Raw genomic sequence first — 15,371 nt, 5'->3', positions numbered from 1 at the left:
TGTACGAAAACAATGCTGTTACAAAACATGGCGGACGTTTTCACAATCAGGATAAAAGCACTCCGAACAGGAATATCGGCTTGTGAATTCAACATGCATCGACTTATCCGTCAAGAAATGTGTTTATCCATTATATATTCGTTCTTGTATCGTGGAATGGCCAGCAAACAGCTGTCTTATATTTTCACGTAGACGATGTTCATGTTCCCGAGCAAGTGTTCATGGTTAAACTGCTGAGGATGCAAAAACGACCGTCATTCAGTGCAACCAAAGATGAGATTTGTGATGTTCAAAATGAACCTATTGTGCAAAAGTTGTTCGAGGATGCGATAGAAGTTTTGCGTCTTGCTGGAGCGTATGAAAAAGATACTGGTAAAGTTTCCGCCCTGGCTTTTAGGCTAGTCCATTTTTTATCTGCACCCCTTCTATTAAGGATCTAGAAAATATGAGGGGTGGGGGAAGTCTTTAAAGGCTGTTTCTGAGGGCGCAACTGTGTCGGCGCCTTTAATCTTTTAATAGAATTCTGAAGAAGGAAGTGTAAATTCAGCACTTTCCTTTTTATATGGGGGGGGGGGGGGGGGGGGCAGTAAAATTCAAAGTCCCTCAATAGGGGTTTGCAGATATTAAATGGAATGGCCCTTAATAAGCTTACGCTTAAGTATATCTTTCATCAAGAGTCAATTTATCGTAAGTATCCTGGGTACTATTCTTAGTGTCCGGGGTGTTTTAATGATTTAATTTCTTTACCTGCTTCACGTGTTTTAATCAGTCTCAAGTGGTGCTTTCATAGCTAGAGGACTCCACACTCTGGAGATACCTGAGATTTCACCAGGAAAATGTTATGTTACGGAGATTAGTGTGGTGCACTGGGTTTTTACTTTCTGCAAACAAAAATTCAAAACTGAACGACAACAGTTGTCGTTCAGTTGTATAGTGTCAGAGAACAGTTACTGTTCGGTGACACTATATAAATTATTGTAGAACTAGAGTAGGGTATGTTACCTACGATGTTATCAGAATGGAAGATTTTGGATTGAATACCACATGTTTCACAAGTACAATGTGAAACACTTTGGGCTACTCCCAAGTAGGTTTGTGGTAATAATGCTGTACATAGTAAAATTGATTTAGTTCACTGTTTGATGTTTCTTTCAATAAGTTGAGTTCTCAAGTACTGAAGTGAGTCATCAAGGTATTCAGCAAGGATTTGGACGAGAGAAGAAACAACTGGAGCAAAACAATGGAAAACGAGCAAAGAAACCAGCAGCTATAACAAAATCGAAAAGAAGAAAACTAGAAAGAGTGAAGGTCCCAGTTACTACCTTGAAAAAAACGAAGCAAGTTGAAGGTAAGTATCATTATAGAAGTAAGTTTAATTATTAGTTATTAAGCAATTTGCAAAGGTTTTTAACTGCAATTTCCGTTACACCATTCAATGTTTCTTCAATCTCCCAACCAGCTGCAAAATTTTTTAGTTGTTATAAATTATGCAAATATATGAATGCAAAGGAAACATAGTGTACTAATCCCTAGGAAGATCTGAATGCATTGTTTTGCTGGATGTGCCAGTCCTGAGTCCTGGAACCCATCTTAATTAATGCCATTAGGAGAGGCACATGTCCTGAATGAATATAATGAACAACTTTAAAATGGCTCACTGTCCAATCATTGTTGTTAAATTTGTAGTTTTTACAGACTCTTGTTGAACTAATTGGCGCACAAACTTGTTTCATTTTGGTTGTCGTATTTATTTTTAGTTCCAACAGAAGAAGAGCAAGAGGGTGCAGTACAGAGGATGTTGAATTATATCTACCAGATGCCTGCCCAAGAAACCTTCAAACCTCCTGCTCTACCATATGTCTCATTTACATCGGATGAAGCTGATGTAAAGTACCATTCTTGCCATTCCAAAACAATTTCTGCTTTGATAAGAAATGAGATTCTGAAACGGAGTCAATGCTTTTAATGATCACAAGCTTTTGATGCTGTCACAGCATCTTTCTCAAGTTAATATGGTGGGAATCTATTTGTCACATGAGCTTGGGTGGACTATTTGTCACATGAGCTTGGGTGGACTAAGTCATATGCCAAAACATCCCTGTGTTGAGCAGGAAGTTCAAATCCACAGTCTCAATTGATTGACAGGGACTGGCACAGAATTTCCAAGGCCTCACAACTTCTTCTTCTGAAGTTTTTTTCTTCTCTTGCTGCAACAGCCACCTTACTGTCTTCCAACTAATAGATTCTCTACCATATTCAATTGAGAAAGATGCTGTGACAGCATCAAAAGCTTGTGATTGCTAAAACATTGGCTCTGCTTCAGTATCTCAATTCTTATTAAGTCTACTACAGAGTTAGGAAGCAATACCTTTACTTGAACTTTCTGCTTTGATATGATTAATCATTCATAATATTAAAACATTTATTTTTATTAATTTTTATGAATCTTAATTCCTTTGTTACTTACATTCTTGGTCTTATTTACATGTAGTTTAGTAATATTGCTTTAAAACTCTAACTTATTAATTAAAAACACAATGTTTAGTTTGCTGCACACGAAGATATACACTAGCTTGGGTTTTAACTTGTGGATAGTCTTTACCAATGTGAATGGTTATAAGTGACAATGATCTGCTTTTGCTGTGCTTTGCTCTCTCCATTCTTTGGTTATTTATAAAATAGGAATGTGAGAATACCACCAACGATGATCCAAACTCCTGTGAAAGCATTCAAGACTACACTTACTTATCAAATGAAAAAGACATTGCTTTGTGGAAGATGCTGGTTGCCTCACCAACCAACTGCAATGTTTTTGTGGGGGGCTTGGACCATGGTGTGACATCAGAAATCTTACATGCTGCATTTGAAGTCTTCAGTTTAAACGAAGAAGACAAAGCTGCGATAAAGGTAGTGTTGAGAAGTAACTGCCGCTAAGTGCAAACATGTTGCGCAAAATGTGTCCAGTAGTCTCTATCAACCATCAACAACCAAAACAGCAACGTTCACTTTGTAACTTAGTGTTGAATTAATACGTTTAATTCCCATCAAAGCTAAGTTGACATCTCCCAGACTATCCTGAAGCCTCCTGGATACAGACCAAATCTCCTGGTCTCCTCTGTAGGTCACCAAATATCTTACATATAGATACAAAGAAAATGTCGAAAGTACATTTTTCAGACATATTTTAACCGACATTTGGCATTTCTGGGGAAATTTTTGGCAAAAAATAGGTTGGGAAATGGAATGTGGGCAAAATTTGGGCTCTAACGTCCCCCCCCCCCTGACACACACACACCCCTTTAGGACCCTCATTATTTGTAAGCACATGCTGCACACTGGAGGTATATTTAAAATGTCTTGTTTTACTTGCAGACTCATGTGGTGATGGATGTTGTTAGATGTCAGTCAAAAGGTTATGGATTTATATCATTTCCTTGCAGAAGATCAGCTGAGTTAGCCATGATATGGTGAGCTTTGTGTTTATGAAATAAGAATACTACCATGTTTAGTACTTACGAGTACATAATAACCCCAGCCTAAACCCAAATATATATTAATAAATATTTTGTTCTGGTTTGTTGGTTGTTTTGTTTTGGGATAGGGATAGATGAATTGTTGAAAACAATTTTAGCCAAGGTGCACATGCCACACAACTTAAACTGCTTCATTGATAAACTCGTCGTTCCAAAAGTTTAATGAATAACGTAATTAATGCAAGGAATAGGTAAGGGGTTGTGAACAAGCAGGGCAGAATGTAATGTTTTTATGTTACAATGTATTTGCATTTAAAATGTAGCTTTGTATTGTCTATAGTATGCAGGATTTTGAAATCTATGGTCGTGCTATGCAGTTGGGCTGGGGACAAGAAAACAGAGATGAACAGCCATCGAATAGTGAATGCTTCAGAGAAACCAAAATAAGCCAAAAGCAGTATGAAAAGAAGGTAAGACTTATACAAGGTGATCAATGTACATTAAACTGAACTGTATCAAAATCAGTAAGGATAGTTTACCAGTACTTCAGAGTGTGTGATTGAGACTGTGAACTTCTGAGAGCCTGCCAAGCAAAGTATAAAATTATGAAATAAATTACAACATTTAGAGATGAAGCTGCATAAGCCTTAGATGGTTTTCATGCAGGTCCTCTATCCTGGTTGAATTGGAATTTGGTGATGCTGGTTTTTGTGGAGAGAGGAAAACCAGAGTTCTAACCCAGAGAAAAACCCTCGGAGCAAGGCGAGAACCAACAACAAACTCAACCCACATGTGAACCCAGGCCACATTAGTGGTAGGCAAGTGCTCTCGCTGCTGCGCTGTCCCTGCTCCCCTGTTAAACCGTTCACAGATGAATTTTTTTCAACAATCTTCATTTCATCTGGTAACTTCTTTTTTCTAGGAGTCTCCCTTGAGGACCCTGGCGAAACCAAAAGGAGACATCGTTTCTGATACAGTATATTGCAATGAAAAGGAGTTTGCACTGAAGTAAGCTGTCACTCTCTGTCTGTCACCATCTTGATAGACAACTAATTATCTTTAATGAGCATGACAGGGGGTGGGGTGGCAAGTTAGAAAACGAGGGAAGGGAGCCATGAAAAAACTTTCTCCTTTGCAGAAACCTTTGTCACACATTCCTTCCTCAGTTAGTGAGGAGTTGATGATGAGCCAAAGGAATGTCTGCACAGAATGCTGTGTAAAAAGGGAGCAGGCCCAACCTGCAAACAGCATTATTAAGATGGAGGGAATCAAAAAAAATAAAAATATATATATTTTAATTTATTTTGCAGAAGCAAATTAATTAGAGAGTTTTAGGAGTAGCTAGGAGTGGCCTAAAAGGTGGGCTCGATTTCTGCAGCTCTCTCGAGTTTTTCTTCGTTTTGTGGGCCTCTTTCCAAAACAGCGGCTGGTAAGTAATCGAGTCTACCATGAAGGCCTACCATGAATGGAAACGTGAAACAGGATAAAAGGGTGCAAGATGTGGGAAGTTCAGGTCCCCCGAGCTGACTCTCACCTCGTCACCTTCCCCCGTCACACCCCTCCTGATCTAACATCCCCGGAAGGAATGACTGCAAATTTATACTTTCGATCAGAAGAATTTACACATTGACATTAGGGCTAATTAAGGTCTTCCCTTATCTTTTTTATGCCTTCTCCTGGCTGAAGCACACAGTTGTCTCTCGTTGCTCACTCACGTCAGACGTATCATGGATCTCCGTAGAGCATAATGTATGCCACCCTTCAATGTGGAGTCTCTCAGATGGAATTGATCGCAGAGGTCTTTCTGGCGGGCAACACAATAAATAAAATTTGTGTGCATAATGAGACACTTTTGTTTATTTAGGGTATTTTACACCTTTTGCAGACCAGTTTTAAAGAGACGCTCTTCAAGGTGGGACCAAGAAGTATCTAAAAGGTATAAAAGAATTGGTGAATCAGCGAAACTTGGTCAGTCACAAGGAGAACCAAACCAGGAAAACAAAGAAGAGAGTTTATTGTCAGAAGAACGTAATCCCATCTCACTACATCACGAGGAGTTTGGCACGAAAGAATCTAGTTCAGAGCAGGAAGAACATACAACATCTGATCCGCTTTCAGTGAACAAACACACTAAAACGCAGCCAGCGGAGAACAGAATAATACTTGTACATGGAAATGAGATTAACTGTAGTCCTGCTGTTAGCACAAGAAACCAGCTCAGCGTTAAACTAGACGACGAAACTGATTTTCTGAGAGTTTCGAGTCATTCGAGTTTGGATATGAAAGGGACACATAGCGAAAATGAACTTTTACCTTCTCTGTTCGGAGAAGGGCAAGATCCAAATGAAATTAGTGTTACTGCAAATGACAATGGAGTCGACAAGAGGAGTTCAGCCGATGAACGGGAAACTTTGTGTGAAAAAGCTAGGTAAAGAAAGCCTACCGGGTAATTATAGAAAATCAATCTTATTTGACTGTCAGTTTGCAACTAAAATACCAATGCGAAGTTAAAATAAAACTTTGAAACCGCTAGCGTAAGAATGCGCAGGCAGTTTTGCAAAACGCACCGAGAAACTGCAGACGAAGTATAAACGATTGATTTTGCTTTTTCTTCTGGTTGGTTGAAAATAAAGAACTTCTTCGTCGTCGAATAGATATTTAAATGTTTGGCAAATCAGATTTGGTGCGAAGGCTTTATTTGGCCCGGTTATTAAAAATTACAAAAATGTTTGGTAGCTTTTCTTTTCTGTTCGAGCCGTTCGTTTTAGTAAAAAAAAAAAATTCACTACTTACTGTTAGTTTTTTCGCTAGTGAACCTTCTGGTTTTATGTTTAATACCACATTACTTTTTATTTTGCTCGACTAATTTTACTGTTTGCATTTTTTTTTTCCGGTGAACAGCCACAGTGATCAGAATCCAAGAAGAGCGATTCAGTGGCTTACACATGACCAGAAAGTCGCAATGGTAAGAACAGTATTTTATGCGCTAACCTAACACCATAGTATTTGTTTTCTTTCTGTTTCCCTCTGATGGACTTTCAATACTTATATTTTAAGAAATTTGGGCCTGAGTGAGACCTTTTGATTTTGTATTCACACGCTCGAGATCTGGCGCGAAAAATTCCATTGTGGTGACATAGTTGTGTAAAGACCCGTGATTGGTTGCTGCTCAGTTTTCAATTTTCGCGAGGCAAGTATCAGCCAAGCATAGACGCTGAAGCGATCTCGGTAGAGCTACGTCATCAGTGTACAGAAATTTTCGGGTCTAATTTCAGACATCTTTCGAGCAGGATAGAGAAGTCTTTTTTGCTCGGGGCAGGCATGAGCTGCACGTGTCCACTTTTATTTTCAGTCTAGACTAGGGTTTCGTTCAGCTCTTAGCTGTTTATCAACTTGATGCTGTAAAGCCCTGCTTGCGTCCTCGTTCCATCAAAAAATAGAAAGTAAAATGCGAATGGTCATATGATAAAATGCTTATTGACTGAGTGGGAAAACCGGGCGGGAAAATATTTGTCTCGAGGTCAGGAGGTACGGTCGGACCTCGCTGCGTTCGGTCCGTGCGTCCTGACTAAGAGCCAACTATTAACCCATCCGGTCTGACCTCACTCCGCGCGGTCCGTACGTCCTGATCTCGAAACAAATATTTTTCTGTCTGGCCCTCCCACTCAGTCAATAAGCATTTTATCAACTTAAATCTGATAAACAGCTAAGTGAATCACTTGCCGCCAACATAGCAAGACAGTTTTTCTCTGTAACTCGTTTGTCAGCTATAAAGCTGATTCGAGTTCTAAAACAACTTTTAGACAAGCTTTCTTTAATTGGTGTTTTCGCCCTTACGCAGATAAAGTCCGTTTGTTCAAAGCTTCGCGCTCGTGGGGTACGAGGCCATCTGGGAGTGTTTGGTTTTCTTTACGTGGCTGATAACAGTCGACTGTATGTAGTGTGTGCTAAACATGTGACACAGACACAGCTGCTTGACGAGTTTAAAGTGTTTGGGACTGCGGAGGTTAAACTGAACTGCGATGTGAATGGATTTTCTAAGGTATTAGTCATTCACTTTGTCTCACCGAATCTCACAGCTTTCCTTCTTTCCTTTCTTCCTTCTCAGTCATTCTGTTTTCCATCGTCTTTTTTCCTTTCACTTCCCTTAACTCCCATTCCTTCTTTCCTTCCTCCTTCCCCACCCTCCCTTTGTTTTTGCTTGCTAATGTTTGCTGTTAAAGTCTGGAAGGACTGAAAGGTCTCTGAAGAATCTCTTGGCCGAGACGAAATGCCGGGTTAGACTTGCCACAAACTATTTTCTTCACAAGTATTTGACAGTTCTTTATTGCTTAAGTTTTTGTACTATTAAAATCCGATTCCTTCCCGGTCTCTTATTACGTATTCACTCTACACGTTTCTTCATTTGTGACTCAAACGTGCTCTCTTTCGTTCATTTTTTTATCGTTATGTTCATGTATTTGCGTATTATACGTTCTTTCTCTTGTTAGGGCTGTGCCTTTGTTCAGTACACGGACAGTGTCAGCGCAGAAAGGGCAATAAAACAGCTCCATGGAAAGGTGAGAAACCTGAGTGAGCTATTTTCTTACATGAGAATGGCAATCTAAACGTGTCCAAAGGATACTACTCAGTTCACAAACCGTATTCGTCGGCAATCATCCGGAACATTTCGTGATTTGCTCGCTTTGTCAAACTCCATGATTCCATAGAGAGAAGCGAGAAAGAACGGGAAAAGCAACGAACACGATGTAACTCCCCCCCCCCCCCCCGCCACAGTTCTCTGTTTTGTACAAAGAGAATTGTCACGGGAGAAATTTAGTCGCCAGCGCCCCCACTCCCTTGCGTTCCGTGCTCTGCACTCGCTTTACTCAATGTTTATCTTCGATTTCTCGTACTCTACCCTCTAACATCAATCTGTAATAAACGCTGCCCTCTCTTCCGTTATAAATTGGGCTGAAAATACCTCCTCCATTTCCTACCCTCTGGGGAAATTCCGTCCTTATGATCACTTTTTCGTTTTTGCTTCACGCAACAAAGGAAATATTAGACGTCTGTATATAGGCCATATCTAACCTAGATCCTGGGGAAAGTTGGGTGATGGCAAAGTACGCGTGTCGCCGCTCGGTATTTGTGCGTTCAACAGTTTACGTTCTCCAGAATACGTATAATTTGGTCATTTCACGTTGTTAGGGACCTTACGCATGTGCGACGGCGACGGCGAGGACGACGCCAAGTAAAAAATGTGGTTCTATTTTACCTTGGAATTTCGCATATATTTGAAACTGTCCAGTGTGTCTGTCGGTATTAAAACTTGCCCCGGCTGAATATGCTACGAATGCGTTCAGTTCCAAATAGAAATACGAAAAATTAGCCGTTGTGGTTCACGTTCTCCAGACAACGCAGAATATGGTCATTTCACGTTGCTGTTTTGCAGAGGACGGCAAAGAAATGTACCAAGAATTATAGTGCACGTGCACAGCCATTGTTCTGGTTATTAAACCTTTTGTTTGGTGACGTTCTCGTTGCTGTTGCCGTCGTGTTTTGCGTAAGGTCCCTGTTGTTTTGCAGAGGACGGCAAAGAAATGTACCAAGCTTCAAAACGCACGTGCACAGCCATTGTTCCGATAATTAAACCTTTTGTTCGGTGACACTCTCGCCGCCGTCGCCACCGTGGTTTGCTAAAACTCCCTATTAGTGTACATCGGCGGGAGAGGAAAGTCCAAAGTAAAACTACATGATATCACATTGGTCGGGAAACGAGGGTGAAAGTCAGAGTGAAATTCATTTTCGAGAAGGGAATTTGCAACTGTAACATGCGATAAAAAGATGGTTAATTGATTGAAATAAACATGTGAAGTAAGAAAAATCAACGCCACATACGGGGCGCAAGTTTCCGAGACTACGGTTCTAACGTTGGTGATACCTTACTAAGGGGACTACTAGCAGAGTCGCTTTGATCTTTCCTAGATTTCTACCTTCTAAGATAAGTCGGGAAAGAGCGTAGAGCGCGCGAGAGAAAGAAGAGCTAGGAGAAGAAAGAAAAGTACAATTAGCCACGCCGAACCACCTGTTCGGCGCGCAATTGACCTTTTCTTCTCGTCACGCAACTTGTCATGTAACTTGTCACGCAACTTTTCAAGATTGCGTGACAGTTTTTCCCCTCTTTTCCTGTCAGGTCCTTGTAGAGAGCTTGTTTACATGTCACCTGTGCATCTTCTACGATTAATAGATATGGCACTACCTCAGATATCTTATTTAAAGATATTAGGTTAACAGCTAACTGAATGCCTGTGTGCTTTCTTTCTGCTGGTGTCATACACAACACTTGCTCAACATGCAAGATGTGAAACCAGGTGAAGCACTCCCTCTTTGAACATAATTGTCACTAACAATTTTTGTTTGTAATCACAGGTCATTGGCGGTATGCCCATTAAAGTGATGGTGGCCGAACCCAAAGTTCGCAAAGGATCATGGCAAAAGAAGACTGTGATGTGACCGTGGTCTTGTCAAATAACTGCATACACTGGCTTCTCTTGGAATCCAAATTCAATATGGAAATGCTGTTCTGGAAGTATTGGCCAGTAAAGAAATTAATGCAATGACTAGCAAGACTGATTACATACTGGTTTCTGGGACAGAAGAGTACAACTCCCAAAAGAGACAGGGGTGGTCATCTTAAAATAAAAAAAATAGGTGCTTGCTCAGCTTGTTTAAACCTCAAATGACAAACAAAAATTTATCCTGGTTCATGGAAACAAAGTACTTGTGTGCAAAATCCCAACAGCTGTATGTTGTTTAAGAGTACCAGTAACTCTTTCAAAACTACAAGTAGCTGGTGCGATTTTGTTACCTCTTATCAATACCAAAAATGACTTTGAGGCCATGTCCACAAAACAACACTGTGATACAGTTTAGGTTTTCTTTCCATAAACTTTTAGCTAGATCACCTGTGAAATCATCACTTAAAACAACCAAATAAACAAGACAATGGATGCATTTACAGTGATTTACTAGTAAATTAAAAAATCAAAGTTTATATTTTTGTATTTTCTATCTGTTCTTATCAGAGACATTTGCCCATTATTAAATGGTACATGTGTACATGTCTGTTGAAGATGTTTATATTGAAAAAAAAAATTTACAAATCTTTACAAAGCGAATAAAAGAACTAAATTTTAACACAAGTAATGCAGTCAGACCAATTGCCTTTGTTACAATAAGTGGCAAACTCAAGATTTACTTCCTTAAGGTTTCTGATTCAGAAGATAAGTATCATTTTTGCCCAGGGGTGGGGGAACTGCCCTAAGAAAAGGTCAGAGATGTTCCTTAGAAAACTTAATTTCACCCCTAAAGAAGACAATGTAGGTGTGCCTCAAGCTTTATTTGATCCCTAAAAGATACCACTTAAAGTGGAATAGGCTCAATTACCAGCCTCTGTTAGAGAAAGGAGCCTGCGTTAGTGGACTGGACTCGAGAGACCAGTGGAAATGTAGCCTAAAAATGAAAATAATAGCGTGTTTTTATCATTATTTCTTTGAGTGCACTCTAAAAGATACTTTGACAGCTAAAATAGTGGCATTTCGTCATGAACACCCTAAGTGAGATCAGAATCCTTGATTTATACCCCTTGGCGAGACAATGAGCACCCCCGACCTTTTCATATGGGAATTCCCAGGGGGTTTTGATAATAAGAAATACATGTAATATAACATGATGTTTCCTTTGGAATGATACAGTGCAACATCTTGTGTGTGACACCTTGTCATAATAGTGCTTTTCATCCCTTCTTTCTGAAAACCCACAACTATCTTAAATTTACCCATTTGATTAAAACTTTGTTTATGCAGACATCTTTGGTCGCTGCTACATGGTCTGTAGTGATGGTGTCTAACTGTTTTCATCAAAGGGTGATAAATATTTTAACATGTTTTTGAACCAGATAGGAAAACAGTCATAATTTGCATCACTCTGGAAAAACAGCCTGATACAAAAATATGCCGTTGACGTGGAATGGACAAACATGTCTTGCCAAGAAAACATCTCCATGCTTTTCAGCTCTTTCTGATATCTTGATTAATGAATGTTTCCTCTGCCACTGAAAGGATCTAACTACATGAGGTGCACCATCAAAAAGGAAAGCTCTGTTAACTAACAAGACCTGCAACAACAACAACAAGAGGACGTTTAAAAAGAAAATCTGTGGAGTTTATGAAGATAAATGACAACTGGCTCTTACCCAAGTAGTCATCCATAAGTGAACCAATGGCAAACTGTAAATAGATGAAATAAATTGTTATTTTGTTGAAGGACCATGGTGTACAGACTGAGTGCAGGGAGGTGTATGTAAATTACCAAGAGCTTAATATTCTCCTCTCTGCCTAACCTAACTCTGTCAAAAGGTATTTTATCATACCACCTTGGTTGAGCTGAATTTTCTTGGACGAATTTGAAAATGCCATCAGTTTGTGAATGTTCAGAGTTGCCCATGCTGTATGGACAACCCACACGCAGGCCAAATCACTTTTACTGGTGACTGCATATCTCTGCTTGCATCATATTACTTTACAGGAGAAAATATTTGCATATTTAAGCAGAGCTGTGTGCTGGTAGAGTAAACAACCTGAACCTGCCTTGAACTATTGGATTAGAATTCTCACTGCAGTACACGTAGATCACTTCAAATGTGGAGTTGAGCAGTACATGCACACACACAGCTATATACATGTACTTACAATATCTTTAGCATCAACCCTTGTTCCTACAATTCTGAGACGTATTTCATCATCTTGTTGTATTACAATGTCCTGTAAACAGAAATAATTTAGAAACACATGTGATGAGGCACTACACCCAGTAAAGTTAAGAAGGTGGATACTCATTCCTTGTGGTGGAGAAGTTCAAGGGCAGATACAACCTAGCAGGTGTAAAACCCTTGGGGAGTTTAGAGGAATCCCCCAAACCTTCTCCTAAATCTCTGGGAAATCTAAAAATCTCAGTAGGTTATCAGAAATGCCTTTTCCTGCATTCTAGGACAAAATTTAAGGATTCCAGTTGAACACTCTAAGATGCAAGGGGGACCACAGCTCTCACTGTCAGATCCCCCCTCCAGAGTCTGCTTACATGTACATCAAATGATACAGATTTGGAGAAATCAAGACTGTCTAGCACTACTGGCATGGGACAAGTAATAAAAGGAGCAAACAATGTTCTTAATAAGCTTGATAAAAGCCGAGTGCTGCAGTAATAATTTTGCAATACCGTACCTCATCTTGTGTTTTGTAGCATGGTGGATTAGAGTTTGGGTCAAATTCCATATCGGATGGGATAGACTGGAAATAATGCGAACACAAGTTTAAGATAACAAGGCTTGAGTCCAGACAAATGAAGAATAGAAATCATGATACCTATTGCTGTTTATCAAATCCCACATCACCAAGGAACGAAAATTTAAGGTGGTTCTGAACCTCCTCTACAGATTTTTTTTACCAAACAAAAAAATGCATCATACATGTGTCATGCTCATTACAATTCGATATTAGGACCGGAACTGAGTGATAGAAGGTACTGCATCAGTGTATCACATACACTTTGTCTATATTTCCTTGCACAAGGGCCCCTTGTGGACAAAGTTAAGTGCTGTATAAACTCAAAGAGTTGTAATAATTCACATGCAAACTGCACATCTTCTACCAGAGCGTGCCATGATGGCATAACAGCTGTCAGAGTATACTCATCTGCACTATTTTATGACTGGATAACAAACTTGACAGTTATTTGTACTTACATGTCTTGACACAAAGCATGACAGAGGACCAATCTCAGTAAACAATCCAACCTGAAAAATGTTGAGTAAAAGGTACAGGTTAAAGTTTGGTTTAATTCAAGGAATTGGAGGGGTGGGGTGGGAAGGGCAATCATCTGGCCCCATTATCGCCCACCGCTAATTCCATAATGTAGACCTAACCAGGGTGTAAATAAAATCAATGTCAGGGGACGAAACTACACTGTACTATTCTGAACAGTACCTCTCTTACAGCGCTGTGGTAATTTGAATTTCCCAAGAAAGCTTTTTTTCCCAGTAACCTTGAGCAAGCAAAGAATTAACTGATCCAGAGTCTGGTGCATGAATCATAAGAACACACATACAGAGCACATGAACATTTCTTAAAATAAAAAAGTACAGGATTTATTTTACATGTGCCATTTGAAGTTCTTCTATACCTTATTCACTTGAGTAACAACTGCATCCAATACCTCTCCCTTGAAAGGCCTAAAAACTATAGCCTGGAAAAAGAAATGTGATCCACATTAAAAGAAACATCCAATCATTTCATTCACTTAAACTTCTACATTGTCAAAAAAACTTTTACAATAGTATCCTACCAAGATACTCTCTTAGCTTGTTTGAACGGGCTTAGAAGTTCCATTTACCTTGTATTTTACAGGATAGACAACAAATCCTCGGCCTGGTTGGATGTGGCCCACACCAATGTTATCAATCGTGGTGACAGCTATAATAAACCCATACCTAAAAACACATGCATAAGTCATTTGAACCAATGATTATGAAAGCTTTGCATGTGTAAAAGAACACTGTGCTCTCCTCCATGTATGAATTATTACTTCTAATACTTTTTTTAACTAAGTAGACTGAGACAACTAACACTTAAAACCTTACTTTCCACTACAAGTTCCTTCGACTTCGGTGAATAGCTTTTGCTTCACTGTTTGCAGCAAGTTTGGACCAAAATATCGTGGATGAAGCAAAATTTCGTGCTCCAACGAGATCTAAGGAGGAAACAATAATTAGCTGAAAATATACTATCTTATAAACACCAAAAGATCGCCGTTTTCAGGGCAAAGATTGAGGGAAAGACTTACATGGTAAAACATCTTGCCTCAAACAAGCATAGATGGCTGAGCGACCGCGCAAAGTTTCACTTTGTAGCCTGGCAAATTGGTTTTTCTTGGGAGAATTTGTTTGTGATCGGTGAAAAACATGGAACGAGAAAATGTTTTGGTGAAGATTTTCCGTTTAGTAGAGGGTTTTATTCAAAAGGTAATGCATTTTAGTTATTTTTAGGGAATACAACAAGTGTCAAAGATTCATTTTGTTTCTTTTTTTTTTCCTTGCAGCTGTCTTTACCTTCAGATGTTGTGAGTTTGACTTTCAGCTGTGAGAAAATTCATAAAATTGGAGTGAATGAGTTGGCAGTCTCGGAAAATCTTTCTCAACTTGTAAAGGACTTTAAATCAGTTCAGGTAATAAGTCTTTTTCTTTGTGTACTTTGGGTGAGCAGCTTTCTAAAGGTCAAAGTTGTATAGTTCAGATAATCAATCAACCCATTAAATTATGTTAATAATAAATGAAGTATTGCTACTAACCCTGCTAGGGGTGTTATAAATCCATTGTGGGGTAACCCTGAGATAGTTGTTCAGGGTAACCTGGCCACAAATGCGGTTCTGTCCTCGTGTACCAGTTCACAAGAACTAATACAAAAGACGCAACAATGTTCAACAGCTAAACAAAGGTTCACAAAGAAAGGAGTACAATGGTTATTCCCTCTATGTACCAGTACACCAGGACACAACCACAAATGCTGGAGCGAGCGGGGTGGAGGTTGCCCAAGATGGGCTCAAGATGTGGGTAACTTGCTCCTCGGATTACCAGGATTGGAAGACACACTGGCCTTATGATTAGTGCATTAGACCGCAGATCAAGAGGTTCATTATGTTGAGTTCTTGGGCAAGGCTTGTTACTCTGTAAAGTGTCTTGCCCAAGAACACAGTCAACATACACAATGTCCCTGGCCAGGGCTTCAACCCAGACCGCTCGATCTGGAGGACAGCACACTAACCATGAGGCCACTGCACCTATCTACCAACCTACCTTACCTA

The 15,371-nt window shown here is 39.6% G+C and overlaps 3 protein-coding genes across 5 annotated transcripts in view; 2 read left to right on the top strand and 1 right to left on the bottom strand.

Annotated features, from left to right (window-relative positions):
• The first annotated feature begins 1 nt into the window (after position 1).
• Positions 2-10,657, top strand: LOC110056608 (uncharacterized). Of its 2 annotated transcripts, XM_020763122.2 has the most exons (12): positions 3-372; positions 1,160-1,348; positions 1,758-1,885; positions 2,683-2,907; positions 3,373-3,467; positions 3,814-3,943; positions 4,396-4,481; positions 5,359-5,901; positions 6,375-6,438; positions 7,315-7,515; positions 7,964-8,032; positions 9,885-10,657. In XM_020763122.2, exons 1-12 carry the CDS (start codon positions 222-224, stop codon positions 9,966-9,968), a joined length of 1,965 nt encoding a protein of 654 aa, XP_020618781.1. In that variant the 5' UTR covers positions 3-221; the 3' UTR covers positions 9,969-10,657. The 2 variants fall into 2 exon arrangements, with proteins under 2 accessions (XP_020618780.1, XP_020618781.1); XM_020763121.2 differs by lacking the exons at positions 7,964-8,032; positions 9,885-10,657 and having other exon boundaries at positions 2-372; positions 7,315-7,938.
• LOC110056618 (DNA-directed RNA polymerase II subunit RPB7) lies at positions 10,466-14,409 on the bottom strand. Of its 2 annotated transcripts, XM_020763133.2 has the most exons (9): positions 14,355-14,409; positions 14,152-14,261; positions 13,905-14,001; positions 13,695-13,757; positions 13,258-13,308; positions 12,737-12,802; positions 12,206-12,277; positions 11,710-11,743; positions 10,466-11,631 (listed from the first exon to the last, which is right to left on the bottom strand). In XM_020763133.2, exons 1-9 carry the CDS (start codon positions 14,364-14,366, stop codon positions 11,618-11,620), a joined length of 519 nt encoding a protein of 172 aa, XP_020618792.1. In that variant the 5' UTR covers positions 14,367-14,409; the 3' UTR covers positions 10,466-11,617. The 2 variants fall into 2 exon arrangements, with proteins under 2 accessions (XP_020618792.1, XP_089147545.1); XM_089291419.1 differs by having other exon boundaries at positions 10,466-11,743.
• Positions 14,409-15,371, top strand: part of LOC110056615 (MAP3K12-binding inhibitory protein 1-like) — a 10,305-nt gene continuing 9,342 nt past the window's right edge. Inside the window, exons 1-2 of the mRNA XM_020763129.2 lie at positions 14,409-14,532; positions 14,610-14,735. Of these exons, the coding sequence (XP_020618788.1) occupies positions 14,473-14,532; positions 14,610-14,735 (186 nt within the window). The 5' untranslated portion in view covers positions 14,409-14,472. The remainder of the gene's footprint in view (positions 14,533-14,609; positions 14,736-15,371) is intronic.

Source organism: Orbicella faveolata, unplaced genomic scaffold (assembly GCF_042242905.1).
Source record: "Orbicella faveolata isolate gen_17 unplaced genomic scaffold, um_ofav_v1 contig_24, whole genome shotgun sequence".
Taxonomy (NCBI): Eukaryota; Metazoa; Cnidaria; class Anthozoa; order Scleractinia; family Merulinidae; genus Orbicella; species Orbicella faveolata.
The sequence above is the reverse complement of the archived record's forward strand: the minus strand, read 5'-3'. Positions and strand labels throughout refer to the sequence as shown.

Excerpts from the sequence above, each read along its gene's own strand:
- LOC110056608 (XM_020763121.2), top strand. The coding sequence starts at position 222 with ATGGTTAAACTGCTGAGGATGCAAAAACGACCGTCATTCAGTGCAACC. Across the intron at positions 4,482-5,358 it reads GAAAAGGAGTTTGCACTGAA|ACCAGTTTTAAAGAGACGCT; the intron begins GTAAGCTGTCAC and ends CACCTTTTGCAG. Across the intron at positions 6,439-7,314 it reads ATGACCAGAAAGTCGCAATG|ATAAAGTCCGTTTGTTCAAA; the intron begins GTAAGAACAGTA and ends GCCCTTACGCAG.
- LOC110056618 (XM_089291419.1), bottom strand. Across the intron at positions 12,278-12,736 it reads GCTACAAAACACAAGATGAG|GACATTGTAATACAACAAGA; the intron begins GTACGGTATTGC and ends TTCTGTTTACAG. Across the intron at positions 11,744-12,205 it reads GGGTTGATGCTAAAGATATT|TTTGCCATTGGTTCACTTAT; the intron begins GTAAGTACATGT and ends ATCTATTTACAG.